The 26276-nt window shown below is 38.3% G+C and overlaps 1 protein-coding gene across 1 annotated transcript in view; it reads right to left on the bottom strand.

Annotated features, from left to right (window-relative positions):
• Positions 1 to 26268, bottom strand: part of MTREX (Mtr4 exosome RNA helicase) — a 43421-nt gene extending 17153 nt beyond the window's left edge. The window contains exons 1-15 of the mRNA XM_085214033.1: positions 26108 to 26268; positions 25815 to 25946; positions 21810 to 21876; positions 21134 to 21196; positions 20155 to 20267; positions 19305 to 19479; positions 18962 to 19052; positions 18312 to 18436; positions 16057 to 16155; positions 14246 to 14348; positions 13949 to 14080; positions 12789 to 12868; positions 12030 to 12140; positions 11019 to 11120; positions 9717 to 9842 (exon numbers count right to left, since the gene is read on the bottom strand). Coding sequence (XP_085070159.1) covers positions 9717 to 9842; positions 11019 to 11120; positions 12030 to 12140; positions 12789 to 12868; positions 13949 to 14080; positions 14246 to 14348; positions 16057 to 16155; positions 18312 to 18436; positions 18962 to 19052; positions 19305 to 19479; positions 20155 to 20267; positions 21134 to 21196; positions 21810 to 21876; positions 25815 to 25946; positions 26108 to 26208 — 1620 coding nt within the window. The 5' untranslated portion in view covers positions 26209 to 26268. The remainder of the gene's footprint in view (positions 1 to 9716; positions 9843 to 11018; positions 11121 to 12029; positions 12141 to 12788; positions 12869 to 13948; positions 14081 to 14245; positions 14349 to 16056; positions 16156 to 18311; positions 18437 to 18961; positions 19053 to 19304; positions 19480 to 20154; positions 20268 to 21133; positions 21197 to 21809; positions 21877 to 25814; positions 25947 to 26107) is intronic.
• Positions 26269 to 26276: the final 8 nt, after the last annotated feature.

The following is a 26276-nucleotide window of genomic DNA, read 5'->3' as shown; positions in this document are numbered from 1 at the left end:
CCTACCTCAGCCCTCCTGGGATTCTGTGAAGCTGCAAAGTGTGGATGAAATCTCAAATTTCTATAGATACCTGGAGATCAGAGAACTTCTGATGCTAAACAGAATACAACACAGCTATTTTTTTTTAAGACCTGAAACCAGGATTACGTGCCTGTTGTCCATTATTCTAAATATATCCATCTTCCAGGAAAGAGAAAGCGCCACTCCCTAAAAGCTTGATTCTCTAAAACAGAGTGCCATTTACAGAACGGCATTTACGAAAGAATGACATAGTGGTTATAGCAGTACCAGTTCAGGAGGGCTCAGATTATTTCCAACACCAGCATTTATGACTCTAGTAAGGCATCAATCAAAGCAGCTGGATTATATTCACTAAGCCAGCTATGGCCATAGCTACGCAGACTTTGAGGAGATCATGCAAACTATCACTGTGATCACATTGATCGCACTGTGTACCTCATCCTTCACCCTTTGTGTTCCATTACTTGAAGGTGTAATTGAACTGCATGCTAATAAAATTATCAACTATTTGGAGGAATAAAATCAGAAGCAGAATACTCTCAGCAGTACTATCAGAAAGTGAGAAAACAGTGTATTCTTTACAACATATGCACAAAATATTCCAAAACAGACCAAACAATTCCTGCAGATTCACTTGGAAGGCTTTTTAAAATCGGTACAGCTGTGAAGAAGGAACAATTTAAAAACAAATGAAAGAAACAGTATGCATTTCTAAGGTAAGATAAAGCACACTTATTTGAAAGCTAGCATTTGAGCCAACTGCTGGTGTGGCAATTTTTATTTCAAACACATGATCAACATTTTACACTTCGAAAATAAGATCAGACTGTAAAGACAATCCTTTTTTAGGCAAAACCTGAGAACTGTGTGTCTGTTCCTTCATCTCACACATTCTTCTCTTAACTTCCAGAAATGTCTGCTTTCTCAGTGTTGTTCTGCAGGCATGCCATATTCGAAATTAAAATTGAGAACTTTTTCTTTTTGGAAACCAAAGTTGTTACTTCTCCAAACTAAACAGAACTGTAGTAGCCTTAATGTATTTGACTGCCAGAGAATTCCGCAGCATGTACTACTCTCTACTGACTAACCTAGGCTATCAACAGACTCACATTCAATGGACAGCAATCATTTGGATATCCTTGCTTCAAATACGTATTAGCAATACACGGATTACACAGCTGCATTAGGAAAACTAACAGCAAAAGTCAGTCATTTTTCCACGCTAACCACACATGAAACATGACCAGGGAACCAGATCTTCTTGGCAAATGAAGAACACAGGCATGGTCACTGAACAGGCAATTGGTGGTTATATAAAGACACTTGTCACATGCAGGGTGGAAGGGAACAACAGGAGATGGGGAAATATGAGATGCATTAATAAGAAAAGGTGGCCTTTCCTTTCCTAAACACTTATGCAGAATGAAATGTACAACCATTCTGGAGCTTGCTTGATACTAAAGGAAAAGAAAGTAAATAAATACAAGTTACATTTTCTTTGTCATGTTTTTGCTCCTCTTTAAATTCCTTTCTCCGGTAAAGCTCCATATCACCAGCTTCCTTACTATTCACTATCACTGTCTTTAAAATATGAAGCATATGCATGACACTTAGCAGATCTGCTGCCACAGATACCCCCGTTAATCGGTTTACTCTTCTACAGACTAAGGTATGCAATCATCTGCCTCAAGTTCTCTTGGTCTGTGCAGAAATCCATTCCACATTTCCAGAGAAAAGGCTCTGTATTAGAGAAGGGAAGAAGCACCAACCAGTCATGCAAAAGTTTAACTGCTTAGAGCTGCATTGAACACATCTTGCATCTACAAATTAAATATTGGAGAACTTCCAGCCAGGTATCTCCCTTCTGCAAGCAACTCTTTCACTTCAGAGAGAACAGTCTACTGCCTCCAGTCTTCAACAGACAGTAGCAACAGATTTATTTCTGAATAAGTAAAAAAAAAAACTAAAAAAAACTAGAGGAGAGGGAACAACTTTGCAAGATTTTTATTGCTCCAGATAGGAACAGTCTAGATAAATGAGAACAGCTTGGATACACGAACTAAAGTTCTCAAAAATTAATAACCCACATGGTGTTCTTGCAAACGTTCCACTTCCTAGTAAGTTTTAAGTCAACTTAAAAGGAGCACTCTTTCAAAATTTGGGTTGGAACAAAATGATAGGCTTCAGCTGATCATATTAGAACAGGGGCATGAGCAATTCACTACAGAAATAATCTAGCTAATAATTCACTGAAAATTAGAGCAGCGATACACTATGTCCTGTTTCACTGTCAATGATTTCAGAATGGAATATCTTCTTACACAATCAAATCAAAGAGGTCGCCAGTCATACATTTATTGCTCCTATCTATTAGAAAGATAAATCAAGTGGTGAAGACGGAGGTTAACAGACATTAGAATTGATACTCACAGCTTTTTTTTTTTATTTTATAAAAATAATGTAATAAAACAGTTTTTATTTTCCTTGCAGTTAAAAATAGGAAACCTTGCCTTGCCGGAGATGTGGGGCTGTCATTACTGTCTAATGGCACGTGCTGTTGAGCAAGACTTACGCTTGATAAGGGTTTCTCTCCCTGCTCTCTTACAGTGGGAAAAAATGCTTACATTTTCAAAACTGTTTCAATGTAGAGAGGGGAACAAATTTTGCATAGAACTTTTTGCTCTTCAACTTGTCATGGAAAACGTGCAAAGCTTTCACAGGGAATGTAATATGGGAAATACTATTTAAGTCACAGGGATGTTAAGAGCTAATGGAGATGAAAGGGGCAATTATATAATTTTGAGCAACAAAAGAAGCAACAAAAGAAGTGACAAAAGAAGTAACTTAATAAGAAAAGTTAGATGAATAGGACATATTTTATGCTACTGGGTACACTGATAATTTCATTTATCAAAGTTTCCACAAATAAGCTGAATGAATGAATTTCCAAAGAGGATACAAAGAACAGATTTTTTTTTTTTTTTTAAACCAGAAAAGAAGTTCATAAAAGAACAAATTGATATTTAAGACATCAATGACTCTTTTCCTTACAAATCGGAAAGAATTACACTTAGCTCTCTGTATGAGTCATCATTAGTAACTCACAAGACAAAAAAAGAGTTCATTAAATAAAGTGACTCGATACATTCATAAGATGCAGTGATACAGTAACAGCATGATTCTTTTCCACTATCAACTGCTTAGTTACTGCATGAATAATCAGCTCTCAGAAATACAAAACAATGCACAGTTACACTGATTATAGGATTATCTTGAGCAAAGTTAGTATGCCTGCAAAAATCACAGAAGACCCTCAGGAAGAGTTATTTTTAGCAGAAAACAGTGAACAGCTATCTTATGCACAAAATTATTACCAATCTGGCTCACAGCTTTGCCCCCAAAACAGTTGTACCAACGCAAGTAGAAGCCACTGTGGATGGCAGGAGATTTCTTTTCACAGGTTTTGCTAATGAGAAGCATTCAGATCTTGCTTTCACAAAAACTCCAATTGTACTAAAAGGCTTAAAGAAAAATAAACATACATCAGCTTCTCTTTCGTGAAACATACCTTTATTTTCTTGCACCCAATCAAATTAGCTTTGAATGATAGAACTTTCTCTCCTACCATTCTATGAGAGAAACATCCTTTGTTTTACTTCAGGCTTGTAACTCAAATCTCTGAACTGAGCACAGAAAAAAAAAATAGAATGGGAAAAAAAATCCTACACACTTCTACTGAGATATCCTGACTTAACAAAGTAATATTTAAACTCTCAAGCAAATCTTTAGAACTAAATATTTTATATAATACAATTACTGTACATTAACTTAAAAATTTCAAATACAGATTACTCTGATACAGGATCATAGGATGCCACATTAATTGTTCTGCACAGGATAAAAATACACTAGGAAAAGAAACAGTAATTTAGCAAATGTTCAGCATTGTACTGTGCAGTGATTCTTTTAGATCCATGTTAACTCTATAACTGCATTTGCATAACATCTGAGAAACAAATTTTGCTCCATTCAAGCTAGATGTACTAGAAAGAAAGTCAAATGTAAAAGAGCAAATAGGAGCCGTGTCTGCACTCAGAAGCTAATTCAGTTACTCATCCTGGTTTCAGATTCAGTATTACAGAATTCTGTCACGTTAGTGATGGTCACAACTTACAGTTTCAGTAAAAATACACTACATTGAAGTTTAAAGAAAATGTGGTCTCAAATACAGCAAATTTCTACCAAAAAAATTAACAAAAAAAAAAAAAAAAAAAAGGAAATAATGCCTTGTACTCATATCACATTTTATCAGCTTTAAGAATAAGAAGGCAGAGAACTTCTAGCTTAATCATTCAAAATGTATTTAAATTTGCAATAGACAGTGCTAAGTTCATCATAACAAAAGTAAATTGCCAAACAATGTAACAGCTGGGGACAAAATGCTTCCCACAAAAAAAGAGGTAAAAAAAAAAAACTTCAAGTAACTTCTGGTATGAATAAGCAGCAACCACAATTAATAAATAATAGCAGTTAGCTTAGTTCTCCTGGCTCACGAAAAGCATCAAATGTAGTCCAACAGTGACTAGATATTTTAAATGCCGTATGATACACATAATCTCCCCACATTTTGCCTGTAAATGTCAGAAGAAAAGAGCAAGTAGTCTTTCTATCTGCTGGCTTGTCTATAAAAATGTAAGGCTGCACAAGATGGTCTTTGAGTATCTGCCTCCCTTTGAACAGTTGCTACCACAGTTTCACACTGAAGTCTTATTGACTCAAAGCAGATTTTAAAACTAAGGCTGGAAGTTAAGTGTCTTCCTGAACTGAAGCCTGGAAAATTTCTGCAGTCCAAGCTCTGGAACAACAAAGCAGAAGTCTGCCAGTTTAAAATAAAAGTAAAAAATATATTTTTTACAGTAAATTTTGACCAAGTATCCAAAACTTATTTGTTTCATTGATTCTCACTTACTTCACAACTCTGAATTACAAGGAAGGGAGGCCATGCAGTGCTCAAACTATTAGTGACAATATATTTCTTTAGATTTTTGCAATGGCTTTTCCAGCAAGTGTTATGGTCAAAAGCCAGCCTAGTTCTCTCCCACTGTAAACTTCGGTAAGCTTTTCAAATGCTAATGCTCTTTTTTTTTTTTCCTTTCCCTTTTTCCACATGAGTAAGCTTACAGTCAAATGAAAATACAATACTACAATTAAGCTGGAATGTTAAACTGATACTTGGCAAGGGACTGAATGCTAAGCGAATGACAGTCACACTGGAGTGTATTACCTGATGCATTATATACACACTCCCAAATCACAGAAATTTTTTAGTTGGAAGGGACACTGAAAGTTAATCTTGTCCAACTCCCCTGCAGTGAACAGGGATACCAGAGGCCTCCAGATGAGGCCTCACCAGTGCAGAGCAGAGGGGCAGCATCACCTCCCTTGACCTGCTGGTCACACTACTTTTGATGCAGCCCAGGATCAGGTTGGCAATCAGGGCTGCAGGGGCACACTGCTGGCTCACGTCCAGCTTGCTATCCACCAGTACCTACAAGTCTTTTTCAGAAGGGTTGCACTCAACCCTTTCATCCCCCAGTTTGCACTGGTAGTGATGGTTGTCTGACTCAGGTGCAAGACCTTGCACCTGGATTTGTTGCACCTCATGAAGTTCACCTGGGTGCACTGCTCAAGCCTGTCTAGGTCCCTGTCGCTCTGGATGGCATCCCATCCTTTTGGTGTGTTGTCTACACCCCACAGCTTGGTGTCATCAGCAAACTTGTTGAGGTTGCACCCAATCCCACTGCCAGTGTCTTTGATGAAGATATCAAGGAGTATCAATCTGAGCACCTAACTCCTGGGGGACACTTCTCGTTACCAACCTCCATCCAGACACGGAGCCACTGACCACCACTCTTCAGACTTGATCCTGCAGCCAGCACTTGTTTGTATTGAAACGCAAGCAACAAGTAGCAGGCCCAGGGCCTTATCAGTCAATACCAGATGAGCCAAAGGAAGGAACATAAAGCCACAGTCAAAGATTAAGTGAATTCCTTCTGTGTATGTTTTACATTCCCTGTACATTAACTATGGTTTTTTCTTGATTTTCTGATTTATTTTTATTTTTATTTTTATTTTTATTTTTATTTTTTTTGTTACACTTTCTAAAGCTGAAATACACAAAAAATAACACTGGTGGCAAAGGCTTACTATTAATCCTTTCTGCAGACAGATAGCTTCACGTATTGAAACAATTTTTTGTCACATCACTTGTGTTCCAGATAATTTGTTCTAATAATTGAAATGTCTTCTCAATATCTCACCACTTTCAGTCCTACATCTATTCCTGATCAGCATAAATCTACTTATTTTTATGTTAGTGTTGCTTCTCACACAAAATAGAATTTTTCTTTGTAACTGGGAGTCTGAAAGGAGCTGAGCTATATGCGACAAGGAGCAGCTATCTAGAACAGACAATCTAACAATGCTGCATCAATAATTATGGAACAACGATTTGGGCTCCTGCAAATCTGAGAAACTTTCCAATGCATTACTGCACTGTGGACATAAAATAGGCAGGAACTTAAAGTGAAATGTATTAAACGCTCAGAATTGCTGCCCTATCCATTTGGCTATTATAATAAAATAACCTAAGAAAGTTAGTACTTTGAACGAAGTACAAAAAGATCAGATGGGTTTCTCACAGCAGCATAGCAGGTGCAGTGCTGTCAACTCAGTCAATGAAGGCCCTGCCAACGAGCCAGATGTGGCCAGCGGAATACTGCAGCTTGACACTGGGGCATTTTATGTTCCATACACACGTGACGAGGAGAGCATAAGTCTATATTTTATCTGGACAAATGTTTTCTTTCAATTTTTCAGTCCATCTAGTTTGTCCTGAGAAGTAAGTAGAAGCAAAGCAATGATAAACTCAATTTCAACTCTCTAAAACCTATACTAGCACATTTTCTTTCAGTATACAAGTTACTCATTTCCACAATTAGCTTAAGATTTTTGACTTTTAGAGAAATAACAGATTACCACAGTTCAGGATCTCAATTAGCATGTATTCTTACAGAGACTTGTATAGCCAAATGCCAACTAGAGAGATGCTGCTCGAGTTTCAAAGGCCATCTAATATCAAGAAGCAGCTTTTCATTTCTAACCTAAACTAATATAATGTAGTCGAGAATTTCTCGTCCAGACTCCCTTCTCCCTCCCTCAAAAATTCTCATAAAATACTTAATTCTATGCAAATGTAAAACTATAATTTATTGTCCTCAGAAAGCTCTCCAACAGTACTATAAGAATTTAGTTTTGTGGATTAGAGCAAGTCATCAGTTTATGAAATATGCAGCAGTCAAACAAACACTAAGGATAAACAAAAAACCTAGTTACATTGCAGAAGACAAATGCATGTCACTGAGTTCAAGAAATATTTACAAATATCTTGCATAAGAACACCATCTAGGATTTGAACTTTGGATTTTAGGCTCGAAGTACTGTACACAACATTGCAAAGAACAGTGTTATAGCCAAACAGCACAGCTGCTGTATTACTGTTGGTACATACACAAAGCCCTTAATTAACTGATCATAGTGTTAAGCAGCAGATAACATTATTTCTTAGATGTTTTACTCTAGCATTCAAGAAATGCTTGGAATCAGATATACAAAAGGGTTAAAGAGCTACTATATAGATTTTGTTATGTAAGTGTCCTATCATTCTCAATAAGGATCTTTAATCCAAATTTCTCCATATAAATCTTTAGCTTGTCCTGGAGCAAAGACAAAAAATTTGATGTGGCAGCAAAAAACCACTACAAAACACAGTCATCATCTTCCCACAGATAAACATTGGTCATCACTAAGCAAATTCTAATTTAAGTGCACTTAATGTTGAGTACAGGATGAATACTGTAGAAAATGTAGTTGGCGTGCATCCTTGGTCTGTCTTGTATTTAAAAAAGAAAAAATGTATTTATTTTTAAATACTGTACTGCTCATTTCAAACTGTTGCTTTTACTACCTTTTCAGCAACTGACTGAAGAGTTACAGAAGCTTTAAAAGCCATCAGTACAATCATTACAGTCCTTTCCAATCTTTTTAAAAGAAAATTTCAATTCAGTCCTTGCTTTCTGATGAAGCAGTGTGACAAATTAATGAAATGTGTAAATTTAGGTAGATCAGTGGAGAATAACCAAGACATAATATAGACACAGAAGAAGTCTGCAGCATTTTCTCCCTTTTTGTTTCTTCATAATTCAAAAGAAACAAAAAAGCTTGTAGTTGCAATAATGGAAATGTTCCTTATTATTCCCTTAAAATCCAGAAAAAAATATATAGATGGTATCAAAATTATAAGGAAATCATAAAATATTTACATTTTATAATACTTTCCTTATATTTGATAATATCTTATATTGAGTTCTATAGTTTTCAAACAAGTGAAATTATAAATGTAAAAAAAAAAAGAAAAGTATTTTCAAAGTATTTTCTTCTCTCATACTGTATCTCCAGATGTTTGGTTTTTCAACGATGGAAATCCTTCTTTAAGTGTGCCACAAAATCACACTCAAAAATCTAGTTAAAATATATGGTCTTTATATACTGCTGACAGGCACGTACACTTTAAGAGTGCAAGCACGTGCCACAAGTAAATTCTAAAGGGAAAACAAACCAAAAGTAAGAAATAAACTCAAAGATTAATGCTACATGAATGAGCTGAAGTATTTTTCAAAACTTATTAGCAAACTTTCAAGAAAATTCTGACTTCAAGAGTCAAACGCTACCTGCACGCATTGTACGTCTGTTATGAATCAACATGTAGCATGAGAGATCAAGACACCAACTAACAGCAGCCATGCACATATTTTAGCATGCAATTAAATTTCCCTGAACAAAACAGAGAACTACTAGCTTTTGAACTTTTTTTTTCCCCTGGTGAAATACCTACAGATGCAAGCTTTTGATTAGTATATTCTGATGTTGATTTTAGGATAATTTCCACAATTTATACTAACGCTAAAAATAATGACCTGCTATTTTTATGCTCCTGATCAGCATGCTGAGCCATTCCTCAAGTGCTCGGTTTTTAGGCATTTGCACAATTATAGTAAGTAGTCTATGATTGTCTATAGGCACCGTAGAAAATTTTGACTCATTATGGTCATTTTGGCCATAGCCTTTAAATAAAAGTGAGAAGAATGACTGCAGCATCTCATATCCCAATTATAAAGGAAAAGAAATTTGCATTTAACTATAACAACATCCATTATAGTTTGGAGAAGCCCTATAATCTAATTATAGGTTATATTTCAGAACCTCTTTTGATTCATGGATTTTCCTGAATGGACTGTGAATTTCTTCATAGTTAATTTTAGCTCACTGACAGTCAACCTTTTCTTAGTCATCTTATGCACCCCATTTTTCTGCTTCATCTTGATTTTGACCGGTTTGTCTACTACACTGAAAAGTTCACTAAAATTCCTTTATTTCATCATAGAACCAGTACTTTTATTACTCTTGGGAGCTCAGCAAACCTTTACAGGTCAGTAACACTCTTCAATCGACTGGTCAGCAAGAAACAACAGTTCACTGCAATATTAGTATCAGAAAACAAGACAGAATTCTACCTGAAGATCCCTGAAAAACTAAAAACAAAACAAAAATCAATTAAAAAGTTACATTTATCCTACCTTTAAAAGTTGCTTGCCAATCGTTGGACTCATTTTTTCATCCACCATAAGAATTACTATTCCTCTGTCATCCATACCTCGGCGACCTGCACGACCTGACATCTGAATGTATTCACCTGAGGAGATCTAATATAAAAGAGAAAAATAAAAAACATTAGAAAAACGGCAAGAACATAGAAAGAGAAAAACAATTACACACACAGTACACTTTCATGATGTATAAAAACTAAAAAAACGGTCACATATGACATGGAGTTTTCACAGATCAAATTCTTTAGTCATTGTATTGATGACTAAGCTGCTCAGACAAACCCTTCCTTATGAATAATATGCATCAACAGGATAACTTGACCAACATTTTCGTAGCTACATTAACTGATACGTAACTACAGTAATTTTCGTAGCACTTATCAGTTTTAATAAGCAGAAAACCCAGTTTTACTCATGCTTCACACTACAGAATGTTGGTAGTCATGGTAGAGATTATTGTAATATATCTTCAACAATGGATTAAAAAAACATGTGCTGTAACATTCTAAAAGCAGCAGTTGCCCACGTCTGATAGCACAAAGATAGCTAATTCTTGCATATTTTAAGACATCCGATCAGACTGAAGAAAGTGTGAAACTGAACAGCCCAAATTAAGACCAAAGAGACATGTTTATTTCAAAACACATTCTCACTTGTCCCATTTACCTCTGTTTTCCCATCTTTGAAAGAAAAACTGTAACACTTATAAAGCTTATTTATACAACCTTATTATTATTTACATGAGAATCAGACATCTGGTTTAAATGTTTAAAACATTCAAATAAATTCAGTTCCAGATGTTTAAGAATCTGCTTCTTCTTTCTCACATCTCTCTTCTTCTATGGGATACCCAAAACAATCTGCTATAACAGAACAATCAATATTCTCTCAGAAGAAAACCAGCTATTCTCTTGGGTCTATCAAAATCTAGTTATCATTATGACACAATACTGTGTCAGTATATTATTCAGATTCCTCTGACATGGATGAAAAGATATTCTAGGACAAATTGTGCACAGCTCTTAGACTAGTCCAATATTCAGCACAAGTTTGTGTTGGATGTTCTTTTTCTGTATCTATTTAACAATTTCATATGCGTACTCTAGAGAATCTTGTCTTCAGGAGAGAGAGTAGTGAGCAAATAAAAAGATTTTTGAAAAAAAACATAGATCTACTACACTGAAATGGATATGTCAACAGTAAAGTTTGTCTTTGTAAAAGTTTTAATAACATGATTGAATCATTCTCCCACAGAACCTCTTTTCCACATACCCATCGGAAATCTTTCCCATCAAATTTGGAGGCACTCGTAAACAGCACAGTCCTGGCTGGCATATTAATTCCCATAGCAAAAGTTTCTGTTGCAAATAAGGCCTAAATAAACAAACCAAAGTTAAGCAAGCAAAAACAGACTCTTAAGCAAATGTAAGTAGTCAAACATTGCAAAACTCCAGATTGTACTTCTTACATACTGTCAACATAGGAACATAGAAGCATTCAATATTTAAAAACTGCAATAAAAACATTCTTTCTCCTTCACATATTTCTTCTAGGAAAACAAGAGGAAAAGTTACATGACACCATGTGCCAAAGTAAACACAAGTCCTGCAAAGGCATTAAATATTAGAAACACTTGCAGGATTTAAAAAAATCACTCCTGCCTCTTGAACTTCTTCTTCATAAGCATGAATCATACAATAGACAAAAATTTTGGACTTGAACAATGTATGTTTTAATACTTTAGAATACATGTGTAACACTTAAAATTACAGATGTACTAATGTAAGACATTTGCGTCAAAGCATGAAAGACTAAAGCATTTAACCTGGGGTAAAAAGCAGCTTCTTTTTTTCCAGATAAACATGGAGATATTTATGCAAATACACACATTCCTCAAGGGAAAGGAGATGGAACTAATTACATCACTGTGATACCTACACACTTCCAGAGTGATTAAGGACGCTTGTAGAGCTCAGTATTTAAATCCATAAAACAGATCCCTTCTCACTAAATATATGTAGCTCTTTCCAGAACTGCTTACTTACTATACTGTGTTTTTTTTTTAAAAAAAAAAACACCCTAATTCTGCATGGAGGCATACCCAAAGCACAAAGCATTTTTCAGTTTGGCATTTGCAATGACCTTTTCTCTCCCCTATTTCACTCAAGAAACAGATTCCCACTATATACTAGTATACAATCTGTGCTAAGACATATTTAATTTGTCTGGATGATCAACTGTATGCCAGAACAAGAAAAATATAAATGTGGACATAAAACATACCTTTATTAGGCCCTCTGAGAAAAGAATTTCTATGGTTTCTTTTAAGATAGGAAGCAGACCACCATGATGGATGCCTATTCCACGTTTCAGAAGAGGCAGCACATGCTCGACCTGGGAAGAAACACATTAACTAACACTAGTAAACAAATTGTAATACAGTCTGCAGAAGCAAAACAACTGTATTGAAAACCTTTTGAAGTTTATAAAGTCTACCATTTCCTGATTCTAAATACAATAAAGATCCCTTCAATTTATTTTCTATTGAGAATTAGGAATGATAAGAACTGGAAAGCCAACAGTCAACCTCTTCAAAACTGGAGTAGTTCTTCAATAGGGCAAGGTCAACTGTGTAGCCACACTCTAATTCACATTCGCAATCAGTATTTGTCTACATAATAAAGAACTTTTTGAGAGGCTCAGGAATTGATATCTGATAAATTGCACACTGCATCTGTGGTTGAACTCTTTTCAGACAGTTTTATAAGCCCTTGTGTGTATTTAAAAACATACCTAAAAGAAACAACAATGAAACAAAGGGTGAGACCTCCTTGTTCAATTTTGCCACATGTGATTTGCTAGAATCCCAACAAGAAAGAATCCTGGTCACAGAGCCCTATTTCACAAAGCCAAAGAGCAATGCAAGGAACACTTAATTCAGTGAGACCAATTTATTATTTCTGAGCCCATTATTCATAACCTATGGCCTCAAGTCACAGAGAACAGGTGACCAGCAGCTCCCCCTGTTCAGTCTTCACTCACCTGAGGAAGTTTTTTGTCTTCATCTGACAGACAGTCAATTGCATTATTGAACACTTCTTCAACCATCTTTTTTTCTTCATCTGAGAAAGCAATATGTGATTTATTGCAAAATCTGAAAGGTTAATAACCTATGTAACTAAAGCAATTAAGACATTCTGAGATCTGTAAAACTTCACAATGGAAGTAGTGCAGAAGGCAGTAAAATCTACACAAAACCACCCATATCCGTGTCAGACAACTAACGAACGCGGGCCTTAAAGAAAAGGCTAGGACAAACCTGGAAAAGCAATCCAAGCCTCAGCTATTATCAATCTCAAGATTTCTCAGCTTTATGTATTATCTATTTCATGAATCTCCACATTTCCTTTCTACCTAATAGTCCTTGACTGCCCTCTCCCCCTAATTCTTAAGGCTTACCTACACTCTACACAAGTACCACAAACATCAGGAATTTGTATTTAAAGGTATAATCAAAGAAAGCTCAGAAATACATATCTCTACAATGATGTAGACCTTTACATTTTCAGGAAATGGCTGCACATTTTTTGCAACTGTGACACAGAATGCACCATGACTGGGACAAGTGAGCAATCAATAACCCTGAACAGCTCACAAACATGAAATGATATTCTGATTTAAAACATCCCTCTTATATTTTTGTAACTACTCCAAAAATTTATGGGCCATGAACTGAAGCTCATTTTCCAAGCTTGGTCTTAATCCAAAAAAAAAAAAAAAACAACCCAAAACAAACTTCAGTTCAGTTCAGAGTTTTTATTTAAGTAGAGGAGAGGAAGTAAGAAAAGTGGATGAACAGATGAGAGAGAACAGTGCCTCATTATACTGCCTCTTTAACTTGGAGAGAATAATCAGATTTCCAGACAGAATTTTCTAGAATCTCCTGCACTATTATCACAGTGAACAGAATTTTGGAGAAAGAAAGCATTCAAATAGAATACAGGTAAACACTGCAATGATCAAATACTACTTTGCGTATCAATACATTCCTATTGAAAATAGGCTGATGCACTGGAATGGTATGTAAGAAAGCAGTAGTTGGTTTTATTTGTTTTTATATAAATGAAATAGAAATATTTATCTAGAATAACATTTAAAGTAGAATTACAACTTGAAATAAACTGCGTTTTACTTATTGTTACCTGTATTAAAATCTAATTTTGTCATCTGAAGAGCGTAGGCTTCACAATCCTTCTTACTGAAGCTGAAAATGATTACAGGCTGGAAATTCCTCTCCATGATCATCTTCACAATCTTAAATACATTGGAAGGGCCTGCAGAGAGATTTCACAAATTTTATTTTAGCAAAAAATTTATCTTACAGAAGATTTAAAATGGAAGCATAACTTAGGTGCAACCTTTTTTTTTCTTTTTAAACAACAAAAAAAATAGAATAGTTTTGTAAGAAGTCAGTTAAGAACGTTAAGATCCAAACTCACCTTTTGTTCCTCCTTTCCTGCCTTTCTGGTCTCCTTTTGCTAAGTCTCCTGCATCTCTAAGCACTTGCATTGCTGTATTAAAATTATCTTCTCTGAAATCTCCCTAGATAGAGAAGACAACCTTTGTAAACCATTTCTTCTTACAACAGTCTACTGAATAAATTCATAATACTTTACATACTCAGTACCATTACTAAATATTTATAGGTTGAGGGACAAAATAATGCATAAAGACAGCAAGAGACATTACTAATGGCACAGCTCAGAATTGTCAGAATTACATTTGTGTCTCTGGTTTACTGCACATTATTCTAATAATTACACCACCTACTACAACAGACATGCTGAATGACTACACTAATTTAACACTGATGGCCAACTGAACACTATTACACTGCTTTCTCATACCCTCTTATTAAATTAATGGGGTGAGAAAATAAGATGAAAAAGGACTCAAGGGTTGACATATGGACAGGGAGATCAATCACCAACTACGACAGGAGGCGAAGCAGACTCAGCATAGGGAGACTGATGTAATCTGTTGCCTTTTACTAACAGATTAGAGCACTGAGAAACTAAAAGCAAACTAAAAACACTTTCCTCACAGCCCACCAAGTAGCGCAGGAGGGCAGGGATCAGCCAATAATGATTCATTTTTTCAACTTCTTCATCGTCACTCCCTGCCTCTGCTTCACGTAGAGTGCCTCCCATGGGATGCTAGCCTTCCCCACCTGATCCTGCACAGACTTGCAGCTCTCCAAGCGCTGCTCCAACATGGCTCTGTACTACCAGACCCATCCTTCAGGTGCTTTAGCATGGAGCCCCATGAGTGACAAGTCCTCCAGACCTCCTGCTCCACAGTGGGCTCCTATCTCTGGGCAGCAGCTCGGGCCTGGAGCTGCTGCTGCAGGGGTTCTCTATGGGCTGCAGCTTCCTTCATGCCACAGCCCTCTAATAGCTAAAAGTGCAGATCTGCTCTATGACAGGCCCATAGGCTGCAAGTGGACAGCCTGCCCCACCATGGCCCTCTCCATGGGCTGCAGGGTGTATCTGGAGTACCTTCTGCCACCCCATGATAACCTTAGTGGCTGCACATTTGCTTCTCTCCCATCTTCTCACTCCCCTCTTTCAGCTACTTCCACACAGAATTTTTTCCCTTTCTTTATCATGTTTTTCCAGAGCACATCCAGCATTGCTCGTGGCTCAACTTTGGCAGCAGTAGGTCCTTTTTGGATATGCCATGAGACAGTTGCAGGACTCTGCTCACAGAGGCCACCCCTGCAGCGCTCCAGCTACCAAAACTTTGACATGTATACCCAATACAATAACACAAGAGCAAAACTGACTTTTTGGAACGTATTTATGAAAACACGTTGCCCAGTGAAGCCCTCCTGCTTATGGCATAAGATACTACTGTATAAGTCACTAATGAACTTTAAACACATCACTATTTCTGAATCACCTAAACACACAGAAACACTTTGCATCCTTAACTGAAGTGAATTTTAAATAGAACTATCATTTTAAAAAATAAATAAATAAAAATTAAGTGAGAAACATTAAAGGAAGTATTAGAAAACAAGGATGAGAGTACTTTAAACAATTCAGCAAAGCATTACTCAGCTGAAAACATGACATTAGATAACAAAATCTCTCTCTTCAATATGACTCCAAAAGCCACTCAGACTCACTGTTACCCATTTCACATTATAAACACACATATCCTTTCCATAGCCAATCAAATTTTGCAAAAGATGAAGTTCATTACTGATAAGTGAGGAAAAAGGCCTTTCAAACTGAATATTCCTTACATTTTCATCAACAACAAGACGTAGTCCATCTCCTCCTGCTGGAAATATGTAATGCTGCAGTGGAGTAGGTCGATAGTCTGTATATATCACATGGCAAGGCTACAACAAAGAACAGTATATATATAAAAATTTTATGTTTCTAATTATAATACACACATATACTTGCTTAATGGAAAATCTAATGCATTACTATTAAAACAAGTATTTTTAAAAGCCAGAATCTAAGACTCAAAGAAACTAAGTTAAAATTTCTTTCCTGTATATGGGTTTTATACTAATGGTGCTTCTGAAATACAAGATACCTTGCAAATCCTTTAGGACACAAGCTGATAATAAAATTTTTCTCTCATGAATCAGAAAAAGACAGGTAACATTCTCTTCTGTATTACTACACAGACTCAATGTGGCTTAATATCTTTTAAAACCAAAGAAAGAACTATTTTCATTTTGCAATATCACCTGCATTATTTCTTACATCATCTGAAAAAATAATATTGTTAACTTTTTAAAACATTCAAGGTTTTAAAAGATGAAGAAAGCTTGTTTAGAAGAAAAAATAAACATTTCCTTTAAAACACTCAATATTGCATTAATCTACTTTAAGGAGTCAGTTCAGCAATCTGCAAAACAAAGTCAAACCTTTGTGCCAATCTTCAGAAGACTTCTTTTATGTTAACACCCCTTTCAACACAAGCCATATGAGAATTAAATCTTTGGGTTATTTTTAAAACCAAGCAACTTCTAGTGGATATTAACTTCCCCAGTTCTAACTCAGATAATCTCTTCTGCAAAACCATCTCTATAAAAAATAGAATAAAAATTAACTGAGTGGTTATGGGACAGGTTACATTTGTCACATTCCTACTTTGTCATTTGGTTTGCATGCTTATATATTATCTCCTGTTTTATGATTTAATTCCTGCATGTCCTTTTCATGAGTGCATCATACACATACTCCAAAGTAAAAGCAGCACTGGCACTGCTAGTAACAAGGCTACATAATTTATACTAACTGTGCTATACTGAGCAAGAAAGCAGTGCTGGCCTTAAACTAATTTCCAGAATTTGCTGTGAGAATCTGAGCAGTAACTGACAAGGAAAATTTAAATCAGAGATAATACCAAGGGCCCTGAATATGGGAAGAGGTAGAAAAAAGAAGTCCCAGAACTGATGGACAGCTGCTAGTTACAGAAAATACACAACTCTGTCAGCTGGGAAAAAAACTGCTCTACTCATAAGGAAGTGAACAAGCAGCAGCAGCTAAGCAAAGGGTGTGATAAGGAACCTGCCCACCACCTGAGATAATAAGATATTTCCATAATTATGTACAGTGTATTCCAGGGACTAAAAAACATCTACTGACTGAAAATCTTCAGTTCGGAAAGGACTATCATAATGGCACTCACTACTGAGAAACTGATGCCTGCTACCCCTGCCTGTTCAAAGGACCTGCCTCTCTACCTTCTTCTGCCCAGTCTGACTGCTTCCCAGACCCTGCCTGCACCCTACCTGCACCAAGTTGTTCAGCTTTGCCTCTCCCCAACTGTTCAAGGAATCCTGACTTTCTGAAGGCCTTTTGACATGACAATGAGCTGTTCAGTACTGCAAATGTGTGCTTTTTCCCTGAAATCTTCGTTTAACACTATAGACTCTCAATAAACACTTTCTGCACCCTATTTTAGACAGTAACTGAATTCACAGATCATTCAAAGAAATCACCACATAACAACATACAATCCTAACAGAAAAAGCGGCAAGATAATAATAATGAATTTACATGAATTTTGCAAACATATCCAGGCTATAACTGAGAACTTATAAAAATAGATGATGAACGCTTGCCATGCTGCCTCTTACCCATTGACAAGAATATACCTATTTTAATGCAAATTGTAAAAGAAAAGTTTATTTTTCTTGAAAAAGAGATGAATATGTTGTTTATTTATTGCAAACATAAACCCTTTGAAGTCTCTAAGGTCCTGAAAAAGGCCTGACTCTAAAAATCACAGTACTGTCACAGAGTTTCATAATTCAGAGTATTTGGTAAACCAAGCTGGTGTTTAAATAACTGCTGAAAATATCCTTTAAAACAAACAGCTTTAATGTTCCTACGCAGAACCAAAAGCCCACACAGATACAAAGATTAAAAGTACATAAATATACTATAATTTATGAGCTGTAACATTATGACTAAAGAGAGGCTCATACATCCACAAGATCATCAGGATAAAGGTATATTGCCTTAAAAAAGTTACCTGTTTGTGAAGATGGCAAATCCATTCAGCAAACTGACGAGCATTGGGAATAGTTGCAGAAAGGAACACATAATGAACATTGTCAGGGAGCAAAATAATGGTCTCTTCCCAAACCACTCCACGTTCTGAAAATTAAAAGTCATATGGAAAATCTGTAAATAAAGCAAAGTTTTGAAGCCAAGCACACTTAATTACAAAATAAAAACTAAAAAATCAGATATGTTTGATAGGACAAAGGGAAACAGTTATAAACTAAAAGAGGGCAGATTTAGATTTGATGCTAGGGGGACATTTTTTATGCAGAGGGTGGTGAGGCACTGGAACAGGTTGCCAAGAGAAGTATTTGATACTCCATCCCTTGTGGCATTCAAGCTCAGGTTGGATGGGGCCCTGAACAGCTGATCTGCTGGGGGGCAACACTGACTATTGCAGAGGGGTTGGAACTGGGTAAGATAAGGTCCCCTCCAACCCAAATCATTCTATGATTGTATGACATAGCTACTATACACATTCACTAAAAAGAAATTCTGAATGATTTCTGATGCACTAAGATGACTGATGTAAGAAATAACAAAGTTTTAGTTCTTCAAAGTAAACAGTCTTTGCTCTTGAACAATTAAGATATGAAAACAAAAGAAGATAGCAGAAACCTGAATCTCTCATGTAATGGATTTCATCAAAAATAACCCATGCAACTTCTCGCATAACCTCAGAACCTCTGTAGAGCATACTTCTCAAGATCTAGAAAAAGTGAGAAAAAATTGAGACAGAAAGCTCCTGACTGAGAGTATAAAAGCATGAATTTACAGAGATTTACTTATTTTTTTTCTGTAGCCAGCAGTTGAATCAAGAGCAAGGAGTGAAATAATAAATTTTATAACTTATTTTTTTTTTAACCTGAGCTTCTGATAATGTTAATCTAACAATATTAGACCTTATCAGTCAAAAAAGGGTAAAAAAAACAGACAGATCAAGAATCCATGTTGATCCTACCTCTGTTGTCATCACCAGACAAGAAGCTGTAGGATTAATGGTGACATCTCCAGTCATCAAACCAACATCCTGGAACTCTTCATACATTTCACGGTACTTCTGATTACTCAAGGCTTTAATTGGACTTGTAAATATCACACGCTGTTTTTCCCTCAAGGCCAAGGCAATCGCATACCTATGTTCAAACACTGTACATATTAGAAGTTGTCGGGAAGAAATTAACAACTTCTTACTTTACTTTGATCTTCTGATTTAAAAAACTGAAAAAAAAATTCAGAACACTACTTCTACCCCTTTGGAGAGCAATCAATCACTGACAAGTTAATGAATTTATATGGAATTTGAGCACATCTCATTTTAAACAAAAATCTAGCTATTACTATTTGAACCCTATTATATCCTAATATATTTACATGTATACCTCATTACTCAGGTCAGCAAAGTAACTGTGCTGCCAGACCAAATCCTGACAAACATGCAATTGTCAAACTCTTTTGTCTGACATACAGCAAAACACAAATGAAATTAAACTTCTGACAGAAAATAAAACATACACAAACTTCTTTATTAGTTACAGACAAAAGCAAGGAAACAAATCCAAGGAAACAAAAACTGCAGAATTTTTCCTCTCCCTACACAGAAAAATATCTCAGCAAGAAGACAAACTTGAACATTAATAAAGCCACTAACCAGTACAAAAGAAAAAAGAAAAAAATGTGGTATATTGAAATCAAGTCAATTCAATTAAAGATAATGAAAAAAATAAAAACAAAAACAAAATAATGGCTGAATAAAATGACAGGAAAAACATCACACCATTCCCTTGTCAGATTGTCAGAAAATTACTTACTCTGCACACACCGTTTTACCAGCTGAGGTATGAGCTGACACCAATACAGACTGGTTATTATCTACACACAGAATAGCTTCTCTCTGAAAGGCATCAAGACTAAATGGGTATTCCTGAAAAGAGAAACAGAAAAAATACATATTTTTATCATAGATCATTATCTATATCTAATTATTTTCTGATTAAGCATGCAGACTACAAGCAGAAAGAAATCATGCAGCTGTAATTTCAATTAATCTTAAAAGTCAGGAAGAGAAACTATAATGTACCAGTGGAACTACTGTCTGATGTCATAGAATAAAAACAAATCACGACAGCATGTCCACTCCATTCAAGCACTTTTTACTCTACCAAACTCAAAATACAGATATCAATCTCACTCATGACAGGCCATCTTTCTGGGCCAGTGTCAAGCCTTACTAGCAAAGTACAACCTTTTTCCTCATCTACTTAGCCCGAAAGATAACAGAGGTAATTTAACACATTATTGCATTTCTAGTATAGTTCGGACTTTGCCTGCCAGTCTCCAAGAAGTTTTACAAAATCAATAATACATGATATTTGCCTGCCAGAGTGCTTCCCAGAAGTTTTAACTGAACAGGTATTTACAAACGCCTGTCTGCCAAAGCCTACCAAGACATTCACTGGATAGTTTTGCAAAGTGTGGGTGGAGAGCTGAATACTACAGCCATGCAAGTTTAGCATTATATCCTTAGAACTGATCATCATACTCAGGTGTGTTAATTCTAATATTAAATTCACAGTTAATCAAGCAAGAAGTCTCACTCCTTCCCTTCAAGACTGTTTATCAGCTTATTCCTGCAACCTTCAGCCAAAACAGGGCCATTCTGTTGCTGCAAGAATCCTTCCTTCAACTGCTTTTCATGCTGATCTTGCAGAGCGCCATACGTATGGTTTATACAAGCGGTAAGTGGACATCAGTGCTTTTAACTCCTTTGTACAAATCTCACACACATACTTTTGCAGGTTTTCCAGTTCTTGGCTTCAGACCTGTGAACTCTTCATCTGCTGGAAGTGCAACCTACAAAATGTATTTTAAACAAAACTGTTAGACCATCCTGTGTCCGTTCCAGTCACAAGTAAAACTACAACTACCTGGGGCAAGAGATTAAAAACATATTAAAACTTACCTGAATTTCTATTGTCCTGGTTCTATAAGCTCATGTTCCAGTGCCCTTCCTTCCTCCTACCATCCCTACCCACCTCTATCGTCAACTGCTTTTCTTACTTCTGAAACTCTCTGCTGCCTGACGTGAAATGTGTCTGCTTTACCTAGCTTGAAACACGAGCTTTTCAGGCCTAAATGCAGTCAGGGCTTCTGACCACCAGAGGTTATAGGCAATTCCTCAGTTCATATTGATTTCACTCACTTTACAAGGAAAATGTGTTACACACATGAAGTTCCCTTCCCTTGCCAATACTGAACATTCTCTCATGTCAAATACTTAAGTTCTCTTCAGTTACTACATTATAACATGAACAACAATTTTAAGTGTGTTATCAAGTAACCTGTAATTAGTACAGCAATAAATATAAACAGTATTATAATATAAACAATATTTTAATACCAATAGTAACATATGGACTTCTACAAGAAAGTCTAGACTTTCCATGTTCATTTGCACTGCACTTACCTCATGTGTGCAGCCTTCAACAGTTTCCACAGCTTGAACCTTCACATGTGGCATCAGGTCTGCCAGACTAAAAATACATAAGTTAGGATTGTCAGAAATTATGTGAAAACTCTATTTTCTTTATATATGGGAAGAAGTTAAACTTCACCTCTACTTTAACTGCAACAAAACAAAACCAAAAAGATGCACAAACTTAAACTGAATAGTACTAAGTACTACTAATACTAAGATTACTTGATAGTTACATTTCACTATATGATAACTATATACTTTAGCTATCACACTTTCTAACACTTAAAAAAATTTGTATCACAAAAGATCTTTTGGACCACAGAACCATAGAATGGCCTGGGTTGAAAAGGATCATAATCATCATCCAGTTTCGATCCCCCTGCTATGTGCAGGGTCACCAACCAACAGCCCAGGCTGCCCAGAGCCACATCCAGCCTGGCCTTGAATGCCTCCAGAGATGCGGTATCCACAACCTCCTTGGGCACCCTGTTCCAGTGTGTCACCACCTTCTAAGTGAAAAAATTCCTCTAATGTTTAACCTAAATTTCCTCTATCTCAATTTAAGACCATTCCCCCTTGTCCTGTCACTATCTACCCTCATAAACAGCCATTCCCCCTCCTCTTTACACTCCCCCTTCAAGTACTAGAATGCCACAATGAGGTCTCCCTGCAGCCTTCTTTTCTCCAAGCTAAACAAGCCCAGTTCCCTCAACCTTTCCTCGTAGTAGAGGTACTCCAGCCCCCTGATCATCTTAGTGGCCCTCCCCTGGACCCACTCCAAGAGCTCCACCTCCTTCCCGTACTGGGGCCCCCAGGCCTGGATGCAATTGGGGCCTCACAAGAGCTGAGTAGAGAGGAACAATCACCTCCCTCTCCCTGCTGGTCACCCCTTTTTTAAAGCAGCCCAGAACATAGTTGGCCTTCAGGGCTGCAAGAACACACTGCTGGCTCATGACTAACTCCCACCAGGACCCCCAAGTCCTTCTCTTCAGGGCTGCTGTCAAGGATCTCTTCCCCCAGGCTGTATAAATACCCGGGACTGCCCTACCCAAGTGCAGCACCCTGCACTTGGCCTTATTGAACCTCATTAGGTTTTCCTGGGCCCACTTCTCCAGTCTGTCCAGGTCCCCCTGCATGGCATCCCTTCCCTTCAGTGTATTAACTGCACCACTCAGCTTGGTGTCATCCACAAACTTGCTGAGGGTGCACTCGATGCCATCATGTTGATGACCTTTTGGCTGCATCCAGCCAGCCAATTCCTAATTCATCAAACAGTCTATCCTTCAAACTCACACCTCTCCAATTTAGAGAGAGGTATATGGTGAGGGACCATATCAAAGGCCTTGCAGAAGTCCAGGTAGATGATATCCATTGCCCTTCCTCCATCCACCGAAGCCATCACTCCATCATAGAAGGCTACCAGATTGGTCAGGCACGATCTGCCCTTGGTGAAGCCAGCTGGCTTCTCAAATCACATCTCATATGTGCCTTTTACGAGGATCTGCTCCATGATCTTCCCAGGCACAGAGGTGAGGCTAACCAGCCTGTGGTTCTTTGGGTCCTCCTTTCTCCTTGGGAGTAAAGTTTCCCTTTTTCCAGTCACCGGGGACTTCATCAGACAGCCAAGATTTTTCAAATATGACGGAGAGCTGCTCAGCAACCACATCAACCATCTCTTTCAGAACCCTGGGATGCATATCATCTAGCCCTGTGGACTTACATACATTCGGTTGCATGAGATCTCGGACTTGTTCCACTGTTAGAGTGGGACAGAAACCACTCCCCACACCCTCACCTAGAGATTCACGGTCCATGGCATGGGAAGCCTGATCACCCATGAAGACCGAGGCAAAGCACTCATTGAGTACCTCAGCTTTTCCTACGTCCTAAGCCAGCTCCCTGTTACCTTTCATCAGAGGGGGAACACTCTCCTTGGCCTGTCTCCTCCTGACTATGTACCTGTAGAACCCCTTCTTGCTATCCTCACATCCCTCGCCAAAGTTCAACTTCATCTGTGCCTTGGCCTTCCTAATTCTACCTCTATACACAAGGACAACAGCCTTGTATTCCTCCCAAGCTACACAATCCTGTTTCCACTTCCTGTACATTTCCCTCTTTTCCCTCAGTTTAAGCTTCAGATCCTTGCTGAGACATGATGGTCACCCACCTCCATTGCTTGACTTCTTCTGCTGGGGGATGGAGGGCTGCTGCACTCTCAGAAGGGTGTCCTTAAAGAGCTGCCTGTTCTGTTCTGTATCCATGCCCTTAAGGACAGTTTCCCAGGGGATCTCACTCAACAGTTCCTTGAGTAGTCGAAAGTTTGCTCTCCTGAAGCTCAGAGTCTTGACTCTGCTTTCTGCCAGGCCTGCATTCTTCAAGACCACAAACTCCACCAAGGCATGATCACTACAGCCCAGGCAGCCTCTGATTTTAACCTCTATAATGCTGTCCTCTGCAACTGGATAACAGTTACAGAACTTAATTTCATGCACAGTTTTCTTACTAAAGGTGAACATTTTCCCCCCCTCAATATCCAAAATAAAGACGTGCATTTACGCTACCAGTTATGCCTCTGAATATCAGCAGCCTGAAACAGCTCCAGAAATTCCCTTCAGATAAGTTTCTTTTTCTTTCCTCTTACCTAACAGCCACAAGCAGCTAGCATCTCGTTATGTGAACTGATGGTTTTCTCAGACATTGTTAATATGCTTATTTATGGTAGATCAGATGAGGAATGATCATGTGACCTGAGACAGCCAGCATGGCTTCATCAGGGAAAGGTCATGCCTAACCAATCTGGTGGCCTTCTATGATGGAGTGATGGCACTGGTGGACAAGGGAAAGGTGACTGATGTCATTCATCTAGACTTGAGCAAGGCCTTTGACATGGTCCCCCATCACATCCTTATCTCTAAATTGGAGAGATGAGGATTTGATGGGTGGACCACCAGGTAGATAATGAATTTGTTGAAAGGCCACAAAGAGTGGTGATCAATGGCTCTATGTCCAGGTAAGGCTGATAACGAGTGGTGTCCCCCAGGGGTCTGTCTTGGGACGGTGCTCTTGAACATCTTTATCAGTGACATTGATGATGGAATTGAGTGACCCTCAGCAAGTTTGCTGAGGACACCAAGCTGAGTGGTGTGGTTGACACAGTGGAAGGAACGATGCCATTCAGAGGGACCTCAACAGACTGGAAAGGTGGACGCAATGAATCTAATGAGGTCTGCACAGCAAAGTACAAGGTTTTGCACTTGGGCCAGAGGAATCCCAGGCATCCATACAGGCTGGAAAGAGCAATCCTTGAGAGCAGCCTTGCAGAGAAGGACCTGGGGGTCCTGATGGATGAAAATCTTCACATGAACGAGCTGTATGCTCTTGTAGCTCAGAAAGCAAATGGTATCCTGGGCTCCATCAGAAAAGGGGTGGCCAGCAGGGACAGGGAGGTGATTGTCCCTCTCCACTCTGCCGTCATAAGGCCCCACCTGGAGTACTGCATTCAGGTCTGGGGACCCAGATACAAGAGAAGAAGCTGTTGGAGAGGTTCCAGAGGAGGACCACAAAGATAATCAGAGGGCTGGAGCACCTCTCCTACGAAGACAGACTGTGGGAGCTGGGCTTGTTCAGTCTGGAGAAGGGAAGGTTGCAGCTTAATGATCTTTGAGGTCCCTGCCAACCACGCCATTCTATGATTCTACGAGTATTTTAGGGAGCTACTGTGGGCAAGCACACATTTTAGTAACACCACTAATGGTGAAACTGACTTAAAAATGGTAACTCTGGATCTACTTTCCTTCTTTACAAGCACCTTTTGCTTACAGTGTTGCTCCTCATTAGCACATCCTCACATAAACACATCAGATTCAGCAGATTCATATCTGAATTCATACTCGAGCAAAGCCTTACACACTCACCCACAACAGGCGTTCAGTTCACCATTGTGTCCAGCTACAGTTCCCTTCCATAGTCTTTGTAAGCAAGCCTGGTACTCACCTATTATCTTCTGACGTGACATCTTCCAGTTTCGGCTTCTTTCCTGAAATCGCACCTTCCATGCTGTCGACCTCAGCATCCCTTCTGGTTTTCCCCAGCCCAGCTCCCGACGGTATGTCCTCCTGCCGCTTTCTGCGAACACAGAGGGCGCAGATCGCACCGCACTCAGGGCGCAACCCGGGAACCCGCTCCGGAAATGCCCCACGCGGGCAGCGTTTCCCCACCAAAGCTTCCCGCCAAGCCCAACCGGAACGCCAGCCACCCCGGGGCCGGCCCAGCTCCCCCAGCCTCACCCCGATTCCCTGGCGGCCTCAGCGGCGCCCGCTTTGCTTCTGGCGGCGGCCGCGTCACCCTCAAACACGCTGAAAAGCTCATCCCCAAACGCGTCCGCCATCTTGCCGCACTCCCACAGCACCCCGCGCGGCGCAGCCCCTCCCGCCACTGCTCCGAGGGCGCCGCCAA

Source organism: Meleagris gallopavo, chromosome Z (assembly GCF_905368555.1).
Source record: "Meleagris gallopavo chromosome Z, MGAL_WU_HG_1.1, whole genome shotgun sequence".
Taxonomy (NCBI): Eukaryota; Metazoa; Chordata; class Aves; order Galliformes; family Phasianidae; genus Meleagris; species Meleagris gallopavo.
Note: the sequence above shows the minus strand (reverse complement) of the source record. Positions and strands in the feature narration are given on the sequence as shown.